The 21,300-nt window shown below is 38.8% G+C and overlaps 1 protein-coding gene across 1 annotated transcript; it reads left to right on the forward strand.

Moving 5' to 3' along the window:
- Positions 1-722: 722 nt before the first annotated feature.
- gtf3c2 (general transcription factor IIIC, polypeptide 2, beta) lies at positions 723-20,675 on the forward strand. Its single transcript, XM_067481818.1, has 20 exons — positions 723-1,033; positions 2,044-2,158; positions 2,418-2,976; positions 3,108-3,247; positions 3,949-4,157; positions 4,344-4,429; positions 4,679-4,756; positions 4,976-5,077; positions 5,327-5,554; positions 5,673-5,784; positions 5,871-5,988; positions 11,496-11,527; positions 12,037-12,166; positions 12,289-12,433; positions 15,192-15,353; positions 16,140-16,218; positions 17,055-17,183; positions 17,451-17,723; positions 18,013-18,120; positions 19,179-20,675. Exons 2-20 carry the CDS (start codon positions 2,134-2,136, stop codon positions 19,371-19,373), a joined length of 2,910 nt encoding a protein of 969 aa, XP_067337919.1. The 5' UTR covers positions 723-1,033; positions 2,044-2,133; the 3' UTR covers positions 19,374-20,675.
- The last annotated feature ends 625 nt before the right edge of the window (positions 20,676-21,300 follow it).

The following is a 21,300-nucleotide window of genomic DNA, read 5'->3' on the forward strand; positions in this document are numbered from 1 at the left end:
ATTAAGAAGAAGGACAGTATAAAGTGGCAAATTATTATATCATATTTAACATCCCTTTTCGGACAAAACGTACATTTTCTTCTATTTTACTCGACTGGGTTCTGTTTTCTGGTCCTAATTTGTACAGCATGTGCAGAGTTTGAGACTACGAGGACATTTCTTTGAGCTTTGAGCCTTAAATCCTTAACACAGGCACATTGAAAACCAACCCATGTCTCATTAGTAAAGAGGTGGAATCGACAGTGGGCTTATTATTTTCACGTGTACGATGAGAGCTGTGTCTTAGTTAAGTAGGAGTTATAGTTTGAATGACATTTTTTAAATATATATGCAAAAATGTATGCAAACATTTGTAATCATCCAAATAGTATTTTAATTGGTTATAAAAGTCTCTCTTTGTGCTCCATAAGATAAATTGTAGTAACAAAAAAAAGGAAATTTTGTATTAGAAATGCTGCTGCAGATATGCACTTGATTTGTCAAATTGCCAGTAGGTATATATATAATATATTATATATTATATATATATATATAATATATTATATATAATGCCAGGGTTTGAACACATACAAACTGTGAACCTACTCTTTAATGCACAGGTGGAGGATGAGACCTTCAGGTAAACCGCAACTACCAACAAACCGTCGCCGTAGTACATGAACCTCGTGACCTCTTCCTGAATGAACTCGCCGCTGCGGAACCTGCCACTCCACGTGCCGCTCGTAGGGGGCGCTGTGGCCGCCATGCTTGTACAGTAACATGGCGATCTGACGTAAGCAGACTGGGAGTTTGAGCACCACGAAGCGCTGCAAACGCGACGGGCGATGCTTCTTTTTCCCCAGTCGCGTGAATAAAATAACTGGCTGTATAAATTGCGCGCTCGTGTGCACGGTTGCGGTGACTGTTCCCACTGTTGTTCACGGCGGTAGAGTTTGGGAATCGATCCCGAGCGGCTAGAGTCCGGCTGCCCGTGTTCTGTACGCGGCTTAGCCACCTTCGCCATCTGCGGGGGGAAGTCTCGACACCCCACACGGTGAGTTTTTAAGAGTGGTAGTGGTCGTGCCGGTCATGTCTGTCGGTCCAAGGCTTATTTTAAGAGCATTGAAGTTAGTTAGTAACAGGAAACAAGCGCTAGCTCCACCCTGTAGCAACTTTAGCCAGTTAGCGTTAGCTGTGCGGCGCTAGCCCATTAGCGCGGCTAGCATTGTGAGTCACTGTGATAACAAATAATTTCACATACTTATTAATTAACTTGGGTAGCATGTTGGTTAAGTTAAATATACGCCGAATTGATGATCGACTCTAATACATAAAGAAAGTTGAATCCGTGTCTATTTGTAATTCATATGCACTTGCCAGGACAGTAGAAAGCCCAAAATGTTTACGTTTTTGTACAAGGTTTGGTATGACAGTCACCAAAAAACGAAACATATCTTATTATGCCTGTTGGTCCTTTGGCCCAAAGTTTCCATAGTAATTAGTTAATGTAATGTATCATTCTTTGAATGATCGGGAATTCAAAAGCCACTCAGAAGTAAATCAAGTGTTTAACACCTTAGTTAAGCTGTAGCAATAAAATGATGAGCGCGGTATTCATGCATCAGTAGTTGTTGTTGTTGGACAATGTTGGACAGTTCCCTTGTTGGACAATGTTGGACATTTAGTCCAAAAATATAATATAACTTTACAGTATTTAGAGTATAAGGATTTAAATACTTAAGTAATATGCAGGAAGTGAAGCGTTCAACATGGTTTCACTTTTTATGTAATTAACAGTACTTACTTTGCACTTTACAAATTTCATCTTACTGTAGATGGATTTTTTTTATTATAGTATTCTTGAATATTATTAAATAATTGTGTAATATGTGCAGCTGTTATTCACAATGCGAGTTGTTGGGTTCCATAAAACAGTAAAATGTATTATTACATTGTTGCTGACAACTTTTCTAGGAGCGAAAGCTGGGAAAACATATACGATGTTAACTGCTTAGATGGCGACAAAAGGTCTTAAAGTCTGTATTTATTTCTTATTCTTGTCAGAGTTGCAGCGAAGCCCAAGTGACAAGAAATTTGCTCCACACACGAGAAGACATCTGACTGGACAACGATAGCACAAAAAACCCAGAGCCGATGGATCCCATTGACTCTGGACAAGGTTTACAGTTAATTGTTTTATTTAAAGGCACTAGTTTCAGTCTACATAAAAATTGTGATGGAAGTAATGTGTTTTTGTAAGAATGTATCCTGTAAATTAAACATTTGCTGAGATGTGACTACAGGATAGATGGAAAGAAAGTTGTATATATGGTTAAGTTATAAGTTATATCCTTTTAGTAGCCATTGTAATTAATTTTAGATATTAATTCATATATTTGATATTGCACAAATCTCTAGTAACACCACTCTCCTTGCAGTGCAAGGGAAACCATCAGAGCAATGGAATTTAACACCTAGCTCAAAAGGACGACAACGGAAGCAAAACTTGAAATATCAGGATTATGAAACCGATGGCACATTAATTTCTAAAAGTTTAGTCACTAAAGGAGGAGAAGCAAGTCCTAAAAAGACTCCTGCCAGGAGTCCAAAGGTTAAAAATGCCACACAACATATTGCAGATGGGGAGGAAGGAGCAAGTGATAAGACAACCGAAACGCCTGATGGAAAGGTGCCAGAAAAAACTCCTAAAAGGACAATTAGAGCTTCAAAGAAGACTGCTGGGAAAAAAACTCCTAGCAAAAAAGTGGCCTCTAATGATGGACCCCACCCAACTGCAACAGGTGTAGCTCTAGATACTGTGCAGCAGGAAAATGAGACTGTAAAGCCAAAGAGAAAGTATGTGAGGAAGCAGGCAGTACAAGATGCCACACCGGACACAGAACCACCATGTGGGAAGAATGAGGCGGGACCTCCCGTTGTACCTGAGGAGGAGGAGGCCGAACCAGGTGGCCGCCGTAGACGAGGGGCTGCTAAAATGTAGGTCACTGTCATTACATTCACTATATTTAGGCATGTTCTACTTCTCTATTAGGAATACTTTACAGGTGTAAACTATAAATGATCAAATCATCCAGTGTTAAATATAATGTGGGAAAAAATTCTTCCAGGGCACTGAAGTACCTCCATGTTTTGGCAAAAGAGATGCTCAGTCATAACGGCGAAGAATCAGGCTCCCAGCCAAGTGCCAACAATAGAGTCACTGGCACTGAACCAGTCACAAATTCGAAAACTCCAAAAGGAAACAAAGGTACAGTGAAAATCCTTCTAATATCTTTTCCAGTTTGCAGATTCTACACATTGTCTTTTTTCCCCCGAAGTCCCAATCGTAGCTAAGCCTCATCTCAGCCAACATCAATTATCATTGTAATTCTTGAGCTGCCTGGTGCTTGCGTTTAGGTTGCGAATAGTCAAAAGATGTACAAGGGTGTGTTAACTTTAATTCCAATTTTAAAACATAAAGCTGTTTTAGTTAAATGTAAACACTGAAAAATTTTAGAAGTAACAAAAATAAAGCTAAAAAAAAGCATTAATTTAAATTCACACCCTAAACTAAAGCCCTAGAGAGCAAGTTGAAAATTGGTGAACTCAGCCTTTAACAGATAGTTGTATGATAATAAGAAGAAGTGTCGGTTATTCATATTTTTTAATTTAGAGAGAACTGGGGTAGTTGTTTACCCCTGCTTCTAGTCTTTATGCAAAGGCTATCTTATCCTATAATCCTACAATAATTATTCTAATCACCAAGCTCACTCATAAGTCAAATAGACATATTTCTACTTTGAGGATCACTTTGTCTGCTTGCTTGACTTTTTAGTAACTTCTGCATTTAAAGAAACAAGTCTCATATGCTTTAGAAGGAAAAACCTGTACGACAATTGAGAATGAAGTGCAATATGTGCAGTATGTCAATGTAAAATTCTTCAGTAATAGTATCATTTATTTCTGCAGCGCTTAAGGGCCGTAAGAGGAAACGCCGTGTTTGTGACGGTGATGCTGAAGACGATGAAGACTTTGTGCCAGATATTAAAGAAGAGGCAGAAGAAGAAGACGGAGAAGAAGAGTTTGAGGAGACGGAAGATGAAGAAGCAGAGGACTCAGACTTGGATTTAAAGACATGTAAAGGAGGTCCAGCAGTTTTTCGCATGTACCGGAACAGCGTTAGTAGTTTTCTGATTCTTCGTGTATTTTCTTTGAAAAAATTGTATTTATAGTTACTGAAAGAACAATCAAAGATCATATTAATAAAATTAAGTATTCTATAAGCTATATTATCTATGCAGATGTGATATAACTGGACATATAGAAAATGCACAGAACTCACTTAGTCCTCATTTCTCCGGCAGAAATGGGCCAAAGCCAAATCCAGCAATGGACTCATCTCAAACACCATGAAAGTTGTTTGGTATGCCACTGAGACGACCAAGAAATTGTGAGTAGCTTCTGCCACTGCTGCAATGTAGTTTTCAATGTTCCTGTCCACTCTTTTATTAGCAGAAAGTCAAACGCTTCTGTATTGGAGAACACGTTTGGTGCAAATTAGTTTTATTTTGTAACTTCTGCACATAAACAATGTTTAGTCATTTCACAAATTCAGGTGCATTAAACTTCAAGACAGCACAAAAATGAAACCGCTAAGAAGCGTGTGTTATAGCATATTATGGTGTGTCTGCGTTTCTAGCCGAGAAGAGCACTACAGTAGCTGGGTGTTTCCAGAGTGGGTCCCCTCCACCAGTGCCTGGCCCCTTGTACCACAAAGGTAATGTCTTTAAGCGTCTTTTTGATCATATATTATTCCAGATTTCTACAAGAATAGGTTGTATAAAATAATGAAAATTCAGCATAAAGCTTCTAACCACAGACAGCTAGATCTGTTTCAGAAGATGAACAGAAGATGTTTCACATCTAACAAGAAGAGCTCAAACTTGTGTCATGTAAGATAATGGTCAATGATTCGTGCTGCCTGTTTGTGACACAGTGGTTTGGAGGAGTACCTGCCTCAGCAGCTTCATTCGGCTGCTTTCAAAGTTTCCAGAGAAGGCCTGAGTAAAGAAGAGCCACCTCTGCAGAGACTCAGCAGGTGAAACGGATCAGCATTCAAACTTTGAATAATGCACGATACAGAATCAAACTTATGCACTTAAATATTTTTGTTTGTAAATATCAAAATCTGACTAATCTGTCTGTCATTCCTCAACCTCGGCCTCCACGTACTTGTGATTTAGCTTTTAGCTCTTTTTTGCTCTTTAGTTTTGTTTTCCATTGGTCATTTAGTGGTAATAAGTAAAATACTAAGGTTACATTTGTTATTTGTTTTTGTCTTTGTAAGGTTTGAATCAGTGTCTGCTCACCCAGAACGCTGGGACATGTTACTGTATGCAGGCGGACCAGTCTGGGCCATGGAGTGGTGTCCCACGCCTAATGGTGCTCCTGCGACACAATATGTTGCCCTGGCCTGCCACCAGGGGATGGACGACATCCACTATGTGAACAAGATGTACACCGGGCCTGGACTTGTTCAACTGTGGGACGTGGGCGAACTGGAATACAACAAAAGGTGCCGGGCACATTCGAGGCCTGCAAATTACATTTTAGGATTTTTGGATACATCACCCACAGTTTTTGCCCTTCTCACCATCTTTTGCTGCCTCTTTTATCCACCCCCCTCTCTGCAGACCGGACACCCAACCATGCCTGGCCTATGGATTGGCCCAAGATAAAGGCTTCATCTGGGTACTCAAGTGGTGTCCAGCAGGAGGCTGGGAGCCAACCAGCTGTGAAAGAAAAGTAGGCTGCAATACAAAAAATGAAAGCCAATATTAACATATTTGGCCTTGAGTTGCTCATCTCTAATACTTTGTGCTTCCTTAAAGGCTCCATTTCTGCCTAGGCTGGGTCTTCTGGCAGTTGCCACATCCAACGGTGTAGTCACCATTTACAGCCTTCCCCACCCAAATGCTCTGAACTCCAACAACAAGCTACCTGACTCTGGTGAGAATATTATTTTCATTTTTCTTTTTTTCATTTATTGATTGATGCACATAAAAATGTTACCCGCTTTTATGCTGTTTTTTTATGTGATGCACATAAAAAAACAGCATAAAAGCAGGTAAAATAAGAACCAGTTGGACTGGAGAAGCTGCAGGCTTATACCACGGACATCCGCAAACTTGTAAACGAAATGTAATCAAATGAAACACAAAAAATCTTTACTTTGAAAAAAACAAAACAACCTACATATGTAATATCAATTATAGCCCACAGCCTTTATAGAGAAAGAAACAAAAACACTGTAGATAATTAACTAGCTAATTTCACATTTTAAACCAATTGTAATGACAGCTTCTTTTTAAAACTCCCTAACAATAATAAACTTGTGATAATATATATTTTAGCATTACAAAACCTGTCCACCTGGTATCTGCGGGAATACTGGCAATGACTGGTTTAATGAAAAGGAAGCGCAAGTGCCTTTTTACTCTTATGAAAATTGAAATGTGTTGTGTTCAGCAGAGGGCAGTGTTGGCTTACTAAAGCCTAAAGTCAGTATTTTGAATGTCTGATTGTACTGTGGTGAAGATACAGGACCAGTGGTGATTACTGGATCATGGCAGCATTGTGAAAAAATAACAAACAATAATCACTTCTTATTAAACACCACCATTAAACGGCTTTGCTGCAACCTGTACCAACCCTCCCTTCTCTGTTCCTCCACATATGACAACAAAATTACATATCAGACACAAGTTAAACTCCTGATGTCTTTCCTTATATCTATCTGCCCCATCTCCGTGTCAAACAAGCGTCCATCTATATTGGGACCACTGGAAGGCTCACTAAAGAAAGTTGAGACTGGGTCACTTTGAAGCACTGTGCTCCCTTGCTAATGATTTAGTAAATCCATTTAGTGACTTGATAACATGTCTTTTAATAATTTTATCAGTATACAATAACATGTTACGATTGAATGGTGTTGGACCATGAAGTACAAGGGTAAATGTTTTGCACATATCTACCAATTGGTAGAAGCACTTTCCACTGCTTGTCATTCCCCCACACAATCACACACTCACAAATGGGGGAGCTGCTATGCAGCTGGCCAACACTCACCAGGAGCAACTAAGTTGGGGATTAGTTTCTTGCTCAAGGACACCTCGACATGTGACCGGTGGACCCAGGGATCGAACCAACAACTGTAAGGATTGATGGACAACTAGTCTACCTCCTGCACCACAGCCACCCCAAATCACAAGCCACTATAATTGTAAGCAATTCATCGAAACCAGGGCGATGACAATAAGACAGAGTTTAGAATGTGTAATGACTGATGCAACAATGTGTTGTTATGTCTCCTACATAACTTCATAATAAATTCCTGTCACCAGCAGCAATCTGAGGACATTCTCAACAGTTGGTCACAAATAAAGCTAAAACTCTAAATAAACTACCAATATGGTGTGTTCATGTGGGGGTGGCAGTGGGTCAGTTGGCAGAGTGGTCACCAAGCAGCCATAGGGTTGGAGGTTTGCGCCCCGCTCCCCCCGACCACATGTTGAAATGTCCCAGGCAAGACACTGAACCCCCAACAGCCCACACCCATCCCCAGCCACACAGCACCAGCACCAGGTGCATCAGGAAGGCATCCGGTGTTAAAAAAAAAAAAAATGTGCCAAATCAACACGCAGACAAAGGATCCGCTGTGGTGACCCAGAACTCACAGGATGAGCTGAAAGGACAAAAAAAAACAACACACGTCCCTATTAATTAAATTCACCCTCATTAAAGTCCACCCTGGTAACTTTACTATGGCTAAGAGGTTGTGGAATATTCTTGTAACTTAACTTTTACATGTTCACAGTTCATGTAGTGCTTTGATGTGATCTGGAAATTGCTTCTCCCACTATAATTATTTAGAGTAACATAGCCTCAGCAGGATCTTATATTCAATAAGGGGACGGTATTCACAGAGCCCCCCAGGCTACTCTTGTGTACAGTACTAGAACTTGGAGTAGTAGCAGTAGTTAAACTCCTCTGAAACGCACACAGTAGGGGGCTCTCCAGAGTGTGGCCATATGCTGACATTATGGATGGTGGAACCTGTGGTCCAGTCTGTTCAGATCACTGCATCAGCTGCCTGTGGGGCTCTGTTGATATAAGAATGTATGAATGAGATTATCTGCCACGTCCATACACAGAAACCCGGTACAGGCTAATCTGATTGAACACTACGATCATAGTGTCTCAGTACAGCAAACGCCTCATAAATCAACACTCATTATATTAGTCAACACAAGCTTCTTACATCCTATGGGGATATATCTTCTCTGCAGTACAGTTTGAGATGTCGATTGACTGAATGTCAGTGTTTTTGTGTTGGATACTTTCTACCTTAAAATTTGGCATTTGTCTTAATAAAATCAGCAAAATCCGTGGCTTCCTGCTAAACCTTGTTCTCCTAAAACTCCAAATATTTCAGCCAAAAGCCATATGAAATTAAATCCTTCTTTCCCTCGTTTCTTCCTGTTCATTCATCTTTATAAAAGCTCAGCATCAGCTCCATTATTCACGTATTTTATTCCATTATTCACACTAGCACACGTTGGTATAACCAAACACACTTCCTTACAAAAGCTTTACACCAGACTCCACTGTATTACACTGTATTACACTGTATTACACTTGACTTGGTTTTACAATCAGGAATTTCTTTAGTGCTTCAGTTTGGTTATAAAAAAAATACATAAAGCTTGACATTTCCACCCTTTTTTTCTCCATTGCTTCATGGCTCTGATTTCCATTTTATTTTGTAGCAATGCGTCATTGGGTCCAGATTCCAAAGAGCTACTCTGTCAGCCCCCTGCTTCCAACCATAGGTTATACTTATTCGATCGGAAGGTTGCTTTTGATGCTACTGTCTCCTGAACAAACCACATGACTGCAGAGAGAGATTTGGTTCTGGATAACTACTGCGTTTTTGAAGACGATCGTAGCTATAATTTTTATACATTAAGTGTAGTCCAACCAAAAAACCTTTCCATCTACTGTTGGCACAGATCTCAGTCAGTACTTTGGCCTGTAAATAAATATCTTCAAAAATAATGGCCATTTACACTCGACACAGAGAAGCTGCAAAATGTGATACAGCAGAACGAGGGATGTTAGTTATTTATGGTTCATTAATGTCCTTTTCAAACCTGGAAACTATATTACTCAACTTCTAGTGTAACTATTTATACATTTGAGTAAAATCCTTTACCTTGTCAAGACAACACTAAATTGACCTTAATGTCAGACGGCTGTGGTGATTTTGTAATTAATGGTTCAAGCAGAGAAATATTGCAGCAACTGAGTTCCACTACTCGGATGCATTTAAAAGTTATGTAAAGGTATAGTGGCGTTTACTGCATGTTAGATGTGTAAACGTACGTAGGTTTCCATCAATATAACTTATAGACTGCTGTCACATTTGATTTTTAGCTGCTGACACGGAGTTTATTTTGTGAGCAGAAGGAATATTTTTTCCATCAGCTTCACTGTTCTTCAAGGGCAGATGAGAAAATTTATATCGAACTGTCTCTAGAGAGGAGTTGACGGCACATGAAACGTTGAAGGTACATTTAAACGTGAAGAATGGCGATGCATTTCTGCCTCCTGCTTCTTCTAGCCTGACACGATGAGAACATGACCGTGGTGGGAAATAATTTCTGTGGGATTTGGTGTCAGGGTTAAAGGTTGAAATAAGCTTGGATTGGGTTTAACAAGGGATGTGCATGCGTGTCTCCATCAGCTACGTGGCGTTTGCAACCGATAATCATAAATAGCTTCTGTCTGTGCAGTCGCCAGAATGAATGAGCAAGTCTATGAGAAGAGAAGGCTGGTGGCGGGGAGGGGATCGTGGAAGTACAAAAGGGAGGATGTGAGATGGGGTTCTGAACACACATAATTTACCGTTCTGTTCTCCATCAGGGAAGGATCTATAATTGAAATGACAAAGAAGATGCATCACTGAGCCAGTTGTTATTGTTGGAAGCTATGAATTTTGGGTGTAATAGCTGACAGCTCTTGTAACCCTACTCTGTCTGTCATTATGGACGTACTTGAGATTGGGCTTAGAGCAGCAGGGGGTTCTCAGGGATGCTGTTATATCACATTGGTAGTATCTCAGTTTTAATTATCCGCCTGTGATGAGTCTTTGTTTTAGTGCTGCTTTAGATGCAGAGATTGATTCTTATTAAAGTCTAAAAATATTTTAATGGGAAAGTTTGGTTCGTGGTTGGGAATTGGGCTGGGTGAGGGCAACATTAGCTGTTGGTTACCAGCAAATGCTCATTATCACATGTAGCTGCAGAAATATTAGTGGTGAGTGTTTTGACCTTAAATGATTCAAAGGCTTTGTTGCATAAAGAAAGGATTATTTTCCCATTCATTTATTTTCCAACAGCAAAGCTGGTGCCTGATTATTTCAGACCTGTGTTAAACCTTGGTCAGGGGCAGGCTGTGAAGGAATTAACTGGCAATCGTGAGGCGACATACTCTCGATGACAGCAAGCTTGGGTTTGCTTCAAGTCTTCAATTTGTTGTGGAAGAGGTCAAAGTTAAAGATTGGATTTATGACTCTAGAGACATATAAAAGTACAAGTGTGGGTTTTTCCGGGGCAGAGATAAGTTGATAGAGGGCGTGGAAGAGTAAGGAGGATAGTATTGATCTAAAGTCAGTGATCTAAAGTGGAGGAGGAGAGAAGACTAATGATGGGGAACAGTCTGACACCTTTTTTTATCGTTGGATTTTACATCTGCTAAACACAACAGGGATTGCCAAGGCAGCCAAAGCAGAATTATTTCTAAAGTGGTACTTAACATTGGATCATTTTCAGCACTGGGCTGACAATCTGACACATCTGAACAGCTATTTGAAACATTTATGTTAGAATCACTTGCACTAGTGGTTAAAATTGGTGATTCCTATTTAGTGCCATCAACGGATCAACGTTTCAACATTTTAATGCTAGCATACGTCAAACCTATTTCTGGCATACTCCCTGTCCCACAGCTTTCTAATGTTTTGACCTTGGACTTGTTGGACACAACCAACTCGCTCAAGCTCTTAGTTTCTTAGTTAGCTTGAACATTCTGCACATAGAGAGATTTCTAACCCCATATTTTAACAATATTGTGTTTTCCCGTCTTTCTTTGATGTTCAAAATCATTATACCGTTTTGACTAGGTCCGAAAATTCTTATCAGTGACAGCCCAAAGCAGCTTACACTGATGAAGCTTGTAAAGCAGTGATCTCCACTGCTACTAATGAGATCACACACCATCAAAGTGACATACATTTTGTTTGTATCAATAAAGTTTTAAAGGAAAAAAAGGTTTAACTCAGATTTTCATTTTCTGAAAACAATCATTGTTGTGCTGATTGTTTTCTGTACTGATGCCAATGCAACATGTTAATTGTCATCACATTGACTAAATGTAATGAATGTTTCTCCCGACAGGAAATGACTCCCAGCAGCTGCCAATATACAAGGTAGGATTTTTCTCTTTCTTATTTAGTCTTTTATTTTTGATATATTCTGCTTATCTATCATATATATCACATATTAGCTTGTGATGTAACTACTGGTTTAGGGGTGTAACAATTCAGCCAGCTCATGATTCATTCTGATACGCAATATAAGTCTCACAGTTTGATACACTCATGATATAAAGTCTGACAGAGCTTCCTCAATTCCACCTTGTCCTCTCTTGCAAATACTTAGCTAGCAAGTGGAGGCCAGTCAACAAGAGTCAGGTCAGTCAAGTGACCGTGAAAATGTAGAAAATTACGATTTTCTTCTTTTACAATGTGTATCATCACAAAGTTTAATCACAAAGTCGTACCCCTGTAAATTGTTACACCCCAACCAATGTTAATAAACAGCCATTTTGCCCACCCAGCCCCTGTGACCCTGAACAGGATAAGCAGTGAGAGATAATGGATGGATGGACAATATAATGCTTACATTAATATCGGTTCCTCCCTCTGTTGTTTTGCAGGCAATAGGAGTTGTAACACTAAAGCTGGGAGCCTTCAAAGCTCCTCACCATGAAAAAAGTGGACAAGTCTTGTCTATGGACTGGCTACCGGAAAAACCACACAATATAATTGCTGTTGGATTCTATGATGGTATAAATTGGATGTTCTTAAACAAATTAATTATTACTGGAGCCCTCTCATTTTATCTTAATTCCCTGATATTGTTATTCCTGTGTGTACACCGTGTCTCACACTCTTGTTCTTCTCTCCAGGTACAGTTGGTCTATGGGATCTGTCCACAAAGTCCTCACTGTTGCGAGTACGAGATTCAAATGAGCCACTGAGCCTGTTGCCCTATCGATGCATCCTCGCTCATGACCATGCTGTCCGAGCCCTGGCCTTCTGTCCCGCCTCCAGGTAGACATTTTTTTCCCCCTAAAATTATATAACTCATTGCTGATGCTGCACTTACTGCACAGCACTTTATCGTCATAAGTCATCTGTAAATGTCTGACCAAAGACAGTGTTGCGGATTTTTATTTATTTTTTGTACTTTATCTTGTTTAACCTACTGTAAGATTTCTTCAGTATATAGTAGGGATTGAGTAATGTATAAAAATTCGATATGTTGCATTACAAAAATGTCCCAGAATCATTGTTTGGTCTTTCAATAGTCTTGTAACATTGCCATTTCCTTAATTACACTGCTGCTTTGCACCAAACTGATCTAAAAGAAACATTTCAAAATGTACTTATACAAACCACCAAAGGTGTTTGTTTCCAAACGTTACAAGAGAAAAAGACTTATTATACGTTTTTTGTTTTTTCTCGGAGGGGAACATTATTGTGTTTGACGGTCATCAAACTCTTCAGGATTCTTTTTTTGGGAGCATCCGAGCCTCATTGTGATCTATCCCACATCTAATATTTTAGTCTGGAACAAAGTGGTGGATTAACCACCTGAAACTCACATCTCTAGTCTTTGTGTAGAAGCTTAGCTTTTATGAGCAGTATTACAGATTCATTGGGTTTATGACCCCTGATCATGAAAACGGTTTAAAAATGGAAAGCAATGAAACATTTGAAGGGAGGCAAAGAAAAAGCTTTATGGCAAAAATTTGAAAAACTCTTGCATAGAGTAAATTGCATGGGTTCCAGGGTTACTGTTTGCTTTGTTTATCTTTTTCATTTTTGAGTTCTCCATCTATTTTAGTTTTAATCAGAGCCAATTCAAAAGGATGAGTTGAAGGCAGTGTTGACTTGCAGCCAAAGGCAGCACAATAAATCTTGAACGCTGAAGTTTAGTAGAAAAGGTCCTTGCTCCGCTGTATTCAGGCACTAATTCAGAATGTAAGGTACAAGGTTGGGTGTGCAACCTATCAGCATTGAGATTTGGTAGCATCACCTTCCTTTGCTCAGATCACCTTGAGTAAAATCTCCCATTAAGTAACACAAGTTTGATCCTCTGCTAGAAATATTTATATATTCCTTTTGGTGAGAAGAAAAATGGAAAGTAGGGTTATTTGTATTTTGTTCTTCCACAGTTTTTTGTGCAATTTGAAAATCATATTTAGTCTCTTGATTCTCTAGGAAATCATTTGCCCTAGATATTCCTTGGCCATACATAATTCATGGGGCTCTTCAAAATTTCTTTTTAGTCCATTATTGTATGGCAAAGGCAGTCGTCCACAGACCACAGGGTCAGTGGTTCGATCCCTGGTCCCAGCTATATTTCGAAGTGTCTCCGGGCAAGACACTGATCCCCAAGCAGTTCTCTGTACTGTTACATAAGCAGGAAACTATATCTATTTGAGGATTTGAGGAGTAAAAACATGTTATTCTTTAAAACCTTTTTTTTTTCATATGCCTGTTTATATTTCACTCCCAATTACAGCTTACATGGTGTTTAAAAGGAATATTCTGGTAATACCCACTTGTAAAATCCCCCCAAATCCTGATACATTCTTCATATCCCCTTTCCAGTTAGTTTCCTTTGCTTCACTACTCAGCACTATCTACAGTAGATGTGGGAGAAAATGAAGGGGTCATTTACTTCACCTATGACAGCTACAAGGACTCAGTGACAGCACTGATATGCAGCGCAAGGCGGCATGAGGGGTAATGTAATATCCCAGGCCAAAATTGGGTTTCTATTAACAATCAGATACTGGCCAGTCAGGGTGTCATCCACCTTTCTAATGTAAAGGAGTTTTATCCAACAGCAGCAGAGGCAGAAAGCTGCATAATCATCACAAAATGTATGATTTTCAGCATCAGATGACGTAAAAACCTTTTCTGCCTCGACACAAATTCTCAAACAGGCTTGACAACCTTGCTGAGCTTACAGATCTCAGAGAAAACTATTTTCAAAACAATTTTGTAGAAAATTAGCTCTGCATACAGGAACATCAGCATCTGCTTTAAAACTCCAGCATCAGTTTGACTTTTGTCTTAAGTATCGGTTTAACATCGTCACCCACCGTGTGTTCAGCTCTTACACTATGCTTTTACCAAACCCCATAAATGCCCATTCTGTATTGAATATGCATCTTTCAGAAAAACTGCATAAATACTTGCACATGTGCTCTAGCTTTTTATTCACATTGCATGCTTGAAGCCCAAATCTATATTTAATTATTGTTCCCATCAACACCAGTGTAGCATCATTCACGTCTGAGCAAATTTGAGACTAATGCACAGCTGTGTTCCTCTGTCCAGTTTATATCATTCTTCAGCACAGCTGTCTTTTTTTTTTTTAAGGCAGATCTAGAACATATGGACCTAAAGTTGAAATAAAGGTTAATAACAAGATCAATCCTTTGGAGAGTATCCACCTCATGGCAGCAGAGAGACTTAACAGGGACACGTATCTCGCGTGGATCACTGCTTTTTAATTACGTAGTGATGATGAAAAAAGATAAAACTCTCTCTTCTCCACTTTATGTTTTTTCCTTTTTCTCAGCTGAACAGTTTGTCATCTCCCTCCCTTCCTCTCTATTCTCCTCAGTCATATTGGGCCGTATTGATTGCTCCATCTTCATTTGTTTTACTGCAGACACCCCACTGTCAGATTTGACCAGTCGAGACAGATTGATCAGCGTTTTTTACATTTTCGTATTCCTTAAACCTTTGTCTTAAATCAAAGATAGAAGCTGACTAAGAATTGTTCTCTCAGATACCTGTTGGTGACAGCAGGAGAAGACCGCTTTGTGAAGACATGGGATCTGAAGAAGCCCTACAGTCCCATCATTGTTCAGAAACGGAATCTGACCAATGAAATCTACTGGCCATTGAATGCTCCTGGCTTCCTGGTGGGCCAGGAATCTGCCTATGCAGCGTAAGAATGCTTCATTTTATTCCACTTCCTTACATTTAAATGACAGGTAAATCAGCAATATGAATTTGAATGTAAAATAGGACGAGGTGTTTCTTTAACTTTGACTGTTGTGTTACAGCAAACAGAATGTTTGACTCCCTGAAAAAAAGGAATTTTTATTGTTTAACTTTGCCATCTACTGTGCTGAGAATAATATTTTCTCATGTTTCGTTGGCTGAACAGCAGAATATAAAAATAAAATGGAGCTAGTACAGGTGGTTGTGACATATGTTAAATTATAATTATGTTTTTTCCATCTTGACAGGCAGCACAAACAGTCACTGCATTACAGTGGAACATGGGCTAGAACCCAAGACCTAGACCTTAAAGAGTTCTTACAGCTTTGGGTTATGGGTCATTTCCACCGTATATGTCAATAAAAATGTAAAATGCCAAGTTTCTTTTGAAAAGCTGTTTTAATGGATTGCATCTGATTGTACTGGTCGACTTATAAACTGGTGACTGGGTATTTATACCATGGGTTTCAGTAGTGCAGTGATTAAGCCCTGCATCCCCACAAAGCTGCAGCACTTACAGATTTAAAAGACAGATTTAAAAAAAGGGCATATTCTGATGCTTTATTATTTAACTTTGTGTTGTCTTTAAAAAAATGCATATTGGAACCTTTCTGTTTGACATTCTGTTGAGTCTTAGAGTTTACCGGAGGGTTATCCTGGTATTTCAATGTGTCTGATTTATTTTTCTTGTCTTTCATAGTTTACTCTGTTGTGTTTGTCTTTTATCCAGAAAGACGTCTCAAGGACTTCATTACACCGACCATTACTTAAGCTCCCTTTTTGTAATTCCTAGGACCAGCACGGTGTGGGTGAGTTCAAATGTGTTTTAATCTTCCATCCTCCATACAGTAAGGAAGTGACTGCTAGTCTAGTCGTACATACAAAATAGTGAAAAATAGAATTTCTGCAATTAACAATATCACTTGGGCCAATTTTAGCAGCTGATGCCAGGGAATGTTTGGCATTTTCACTATGGCTGTCAATTGATTTTAAAAATTAACTGCCCATAGTTAATCGCAAATTAATTGCATTGTTTCATCTGCTAAGAATTTGCAGACATTTTTCAAGTTTCAATACTCTTAAACACGGTGCTGACGGTACTGAACTGGTATCTGACAACTGGGTGAAAATTCATTCATTAATAATGACTTAATTTCTACAACAGCAAAGTCACGTGTAACTTCTCCCTTATCCTTTTATGGACATAACTGATATTAATAACTGCAAGGTTTACATTGATTATTGAAACCAGTCACTACACCTTTTTTCTTCTCTCCCCGATGCCATTCACTGGTACAGCTGGCAGAGCGATGGGGCTGGTTCAGTGTGGAGGCTCCACTAGAAGTTATGAAGTGCATATAACCTGCATCAGAAACAAGAGAAATATAGCTTCACATCTGTTACACTCACTCAGTGCAAATAAAATTCTGTCAGCGACTCAGTCACTCACAATGTTAAACTAAATGAATAGTTGATTGTCTGCTGAAAGTAATTTAGAAACCATTTTCTTCATATTATGTTTAGATTAAGCCAGAAACATTGTAAGACTTTGGGATTTCGTCCAGCTCACACACGTGACCCTAATTCAAGAGAAACTTAGTTAATGTGTCTAACTGCTAACCGTCCCTTTTACTTTTTGTTGCAGTCCATATCTTACACCGATTGGATGAACTGCGTGGTGACAGCTGACAACCTTGGAGAGGTGATCTTCGCTGTGTTACCTCTGATAAACTACACCTGTCCATATATGAAACGCACACTTGAGAGACGTTTTGTAAGTTTAGTGTTTATTACTACTTTTTAAAATTTGATCACAGACGTCATTTTCTTCCATCGTACTCTAGCATAATAGTTTCATTTTAGATTTGTTTGACAAGTGGACAGCATCTAAACATTTTTGAAATATTAAAACAGTGAAAGAATAAATATATAATAATCCTAAATGAAAGTTTTGACCAACTGCAACAACAGAAGCAGATTCTGTATTTGCGAATAAGACGCTCATTTCTATAACCTTTTTATATTTATCCTGTATTTTCAGCCCGTCTACTTAACATCTCTGGTGCCCTTTGATTCAACTGGGGAAGACAGTCAAGAGACAGGAGGAGCAGAGGAGGAGAGAGATTCTGTTGAAGAGCAGGAGGCAGGAGACCAGCAGGAATCACACGCTCAGTCTGATGGAGGGAATGAGACCAAAATTCCAAAAACAAGCGAAGAAGAAAACAATACGAAGGATGAAAGTCTCTCTTTGCAGTTTGAAACCTACAAAGAAGCTGCAAAGAAATTCACTCTCCACCATACAGACTATGATATAGTGCGTGTACTAGCTTTACATCTATATTAATGTTTTTTTGATGAAGCACACTTGTCAGAAGGCAGCACATAAAATATCAACCACATTACAGAGGAAAAAAGTATCATTAAGAAAAACTTTTTTGACCAACAATCCCTACATGTTGTGTGTACAGTCATCAAATTTTTGGCATTTCTGCTTGAAAAACTGCTAAAACCTTTTTTTTTCATTGTGTGAAGAGCCACAGATTAGTTTTTGGTTCTGTTGCTAGATTCTACATTTTTTAATAATTTTCTCCTGCGATTTTCAGCGTACCTTTGTAGGAAGCGAGAAGCGGGCTGTGTGGAAACGCATGAAAGACACCGAGATGAACAGAAAGATGACCCTGGATGAGATGCCCTTGGCTGCATTACATAAGGTAACACATACACAGTACTGCAGGCTTCATGAGGCTCCTGCTGCAGCTCAACATGAAAAAGCAGGGAAGCTAAACACTTGAATAAGAGAAAGGAAACATAGGTAAGAGTTGTAAGAAAAGCGTCTTCCCCCTCCCAACTATTCTCCTCTGATGGGCACCTATAAAGACAGGCTGAATGTAATGATGTGTAAAATGAGAAAAATGTCACCCTGGAAGAAGGAAAGGGGGGAGATGGAAAGCAGCCATTTGAGGTTTTGATGTGTTTAATTTAAAGAGAGGCAGGGTGGAGGGTCCCTCTGTATCCTCTGGGATGAGATGATGGACGGGTACTTTATGGGGCAAAAAAAACAAAAAAGAAAATCACCATTTGGTTTCTGACTGGCTCTTTTGTCTGAAGGGGAAACCCTGATACCCTGGTGAGATGGAGGAAGAGATTGACTTAAGAAGCAGAGGAGGCACATCAGGAGGATTTATAGCACTGAAGATAAGGAAGATGTGTATAAAAAGGAGAAGGCAGACGTACTAACTACAGCTGAGTCATTCAGGGAGGGGAAGAGTGGACAAGATTGCTCACAAGTACTTTTGCAGGGGAAGGAAAACTGATCTTATACGGAGACCAATCTAAAAAAATGTCCGTTTCTCATTTTAGGAGATTTGACACATGGCTTCGAAAAAAGCCGTAATAGTCTGGATCCACACTGTGCCAGTAAAATGATATTTCCTGATTAATGGTCCAGTTCGATTTAGGGCTCTTTAGTCCTCTATGCAAGCTCTGAAAGGGGGGTTGATGCATTGTTCCATAGTTTGCATTCCAACAAACCACCACCAATGTTTTCTTTCACCAGTTTCTATTAGGGAAGCTAATGCAATAAGTGCACTGTCTTGACACTGGCAGATAGGGTGGGGGTCATTTACACGAGAACAATTGTTTCAGGTGTTTAGAAACCTTGAAATGGTAAGAGGGGGGGTCACCAGATTCAAGTAGGTTTGGAATATGAATGTGTAGTTGTTTGTGTTGAGAGTACTGACAAGTTTTCAACCATCTTCTCTCTCATCAGGTGCGTTTCAACCCAAACATGAACTGCCACATCTGGCTGGTGTCTGGAGGCCAGTCAGGGCTGGTGAGACTTAACTGCCTGAGGAGTATGATCAGCCCTCATGTCAGCAAGATCATAAGCACGAACCAGGTCAATTTCAGTGCACTGTACTCACCACGAGACCAGACCAGCCAAACTGTGACAGATAACCTATAGCAGGTCCTTATGACTTCAACTTGAAAAAAATGCTAATACACATAAATGGTAAATGATATGGATAATTCTGTTTCTAGCGTCAGATGTTCAGGAATGTTTCCGAAAACACAGTTAAACACTTAGATTCTGAACCATGATCTTTTTAGGACCTTTTTTTAATTCCTGTCTTTGCGACCGCACGGAGAAGTGTCCTCCAAATAACCTCACCACCGCCAAACGCTCAATCGAAACTGGTTCTCACAGGCTTCACACAGAACAGAGGAACAAATGTCACGAACACAATCTTTACTTTTCATCATGTTAAAACAAACGATGATCGGAAATGGTTATGGGTCATCTAAGCAGTTGCACCAGTTCCCCAGGATGATGTCATCTGGAGGACTTTCTAAGCAAGTGAACATGTTCACAATACCAACAACACGAAAGCTGTTTTTGTGCTTCTGGTCACAATGGGAGATATGAAAGTCTGATTTGCAAATTATGAAAGAAGCCAAAACAGAAACGTATAAACCGTAAAATATGGCTTCAGCCAGAAAGACATTGTCTTGCAGTTTTTTGGACAAGAATACTGGTGTCGCACTGTCTCACAACATAGTATTTTTTCTACAGTACCTCAGAGACACACGTTTTGTATTGTTGCCCCAGTATCTTCCACCAGCTCACCGTTGGTGTTTTGAAACAGCTACTATATTTATATTTGAGCTAATTTTTGCAGCTCCTTTTTTAAACTACCCAAATACTCAGGCTGCGACTGAAGATAAATACTTGAATATTTTTAGTCTAATTTTGCTGGATGTAAAGTAAATATGAGAGAAATCTTGGTGTTTTTTTTTTTTTTTTTTACATGTCAAATGTTTTCCTGGTGTTATGATGATTCAAAGGATTTAATTTATTATTTTCATTACAACACCTAAAGCACTGTGATGTGAAGTTATTTTTAAGTGTCTACAAAACAAATTATGACATATTGACTTATTAAGAGACACATCAGTGTCTTCTTGGACGTCCAGTCCCTAAATTTAATTCGAGATTGGACATCAGTTTTTGTTTAGCTTTTCTAATTCTTTACAGAACACTTCAAAATAAAGATCTGTAAATGATAAAATGATCATACAAACATTGTTAATTGTAAGAAACAATATCATATTTCATAAAAGCATCAAACAATATAACACCGGTTTTCTCATTGCTTTCTTCTGTTGCTATTTTTGAAATGTGTATAATTTGTATAATAAACATATTTAAATGAATAGTTTCATATTCATTGTTTAAATCCGTATTAAAGTTGAGATGGAAATTTCATTGGCTTTGACAAAAGTCTCATCAGAAGTAGATGTTGTTTTCAGTCATATCACACGATTTGATCATCTGATTTTTCCTTCCATTCAAATGTTAAAACTGTTTATTTTGTAGTCTGCTGTTTTCAACTAGTGGAACATGGCCAACAAATTAAATGTCTACTGATTGGTAACGATGCAGCTTTAGAATAATCATGACTTTATTTTTTTATTATTATTATTATTATTATTTTACACTAATATTAAATACTAATACACTAAACCAGCTAGACTGGCTCATCTTCAGCTTTAAAGCTAACTAACGCCAGTTGGGTGCAAAAGTTTGCATCCTCTTATTTTGAAATGGCAAAAATCATTATTATTCATTGAGCTAGTATAAATGATCCTCTATTAAAAATCAAAGTTAACTTCTTTTTTTTGTTTGTTTTTTAAATTCCCTCCCTGACCATTTGGGTTGATAACGTGTACTGGCTTATTGTGCATTAATATTAGGTTGTGTTTAGGGTTTAGTTTTCAGTGAAACGGGATACAAACTTACACTAACACCTTACGCAATATTAACATATACAGCTAGTACACACATTTTTTTACGAAAGTAAAAGAAATGGAGGAAGTGACAGTACATTTCT

The sequence above is a fragment of the Channa argus genome, chromosome 17 (genome assembly GCF_033026475.1).
Source record: "Channa argus isolate prfri chromosome 17, Channa argus male v1.0, whole genome shotgun sequence".
Taxonomy (NCBI): domain Eukaryota; kingdom Metazoa; phylum Chordata; class Actinopteri; order Anabantiformes; family Channidae; genus Channa; species Channa argus.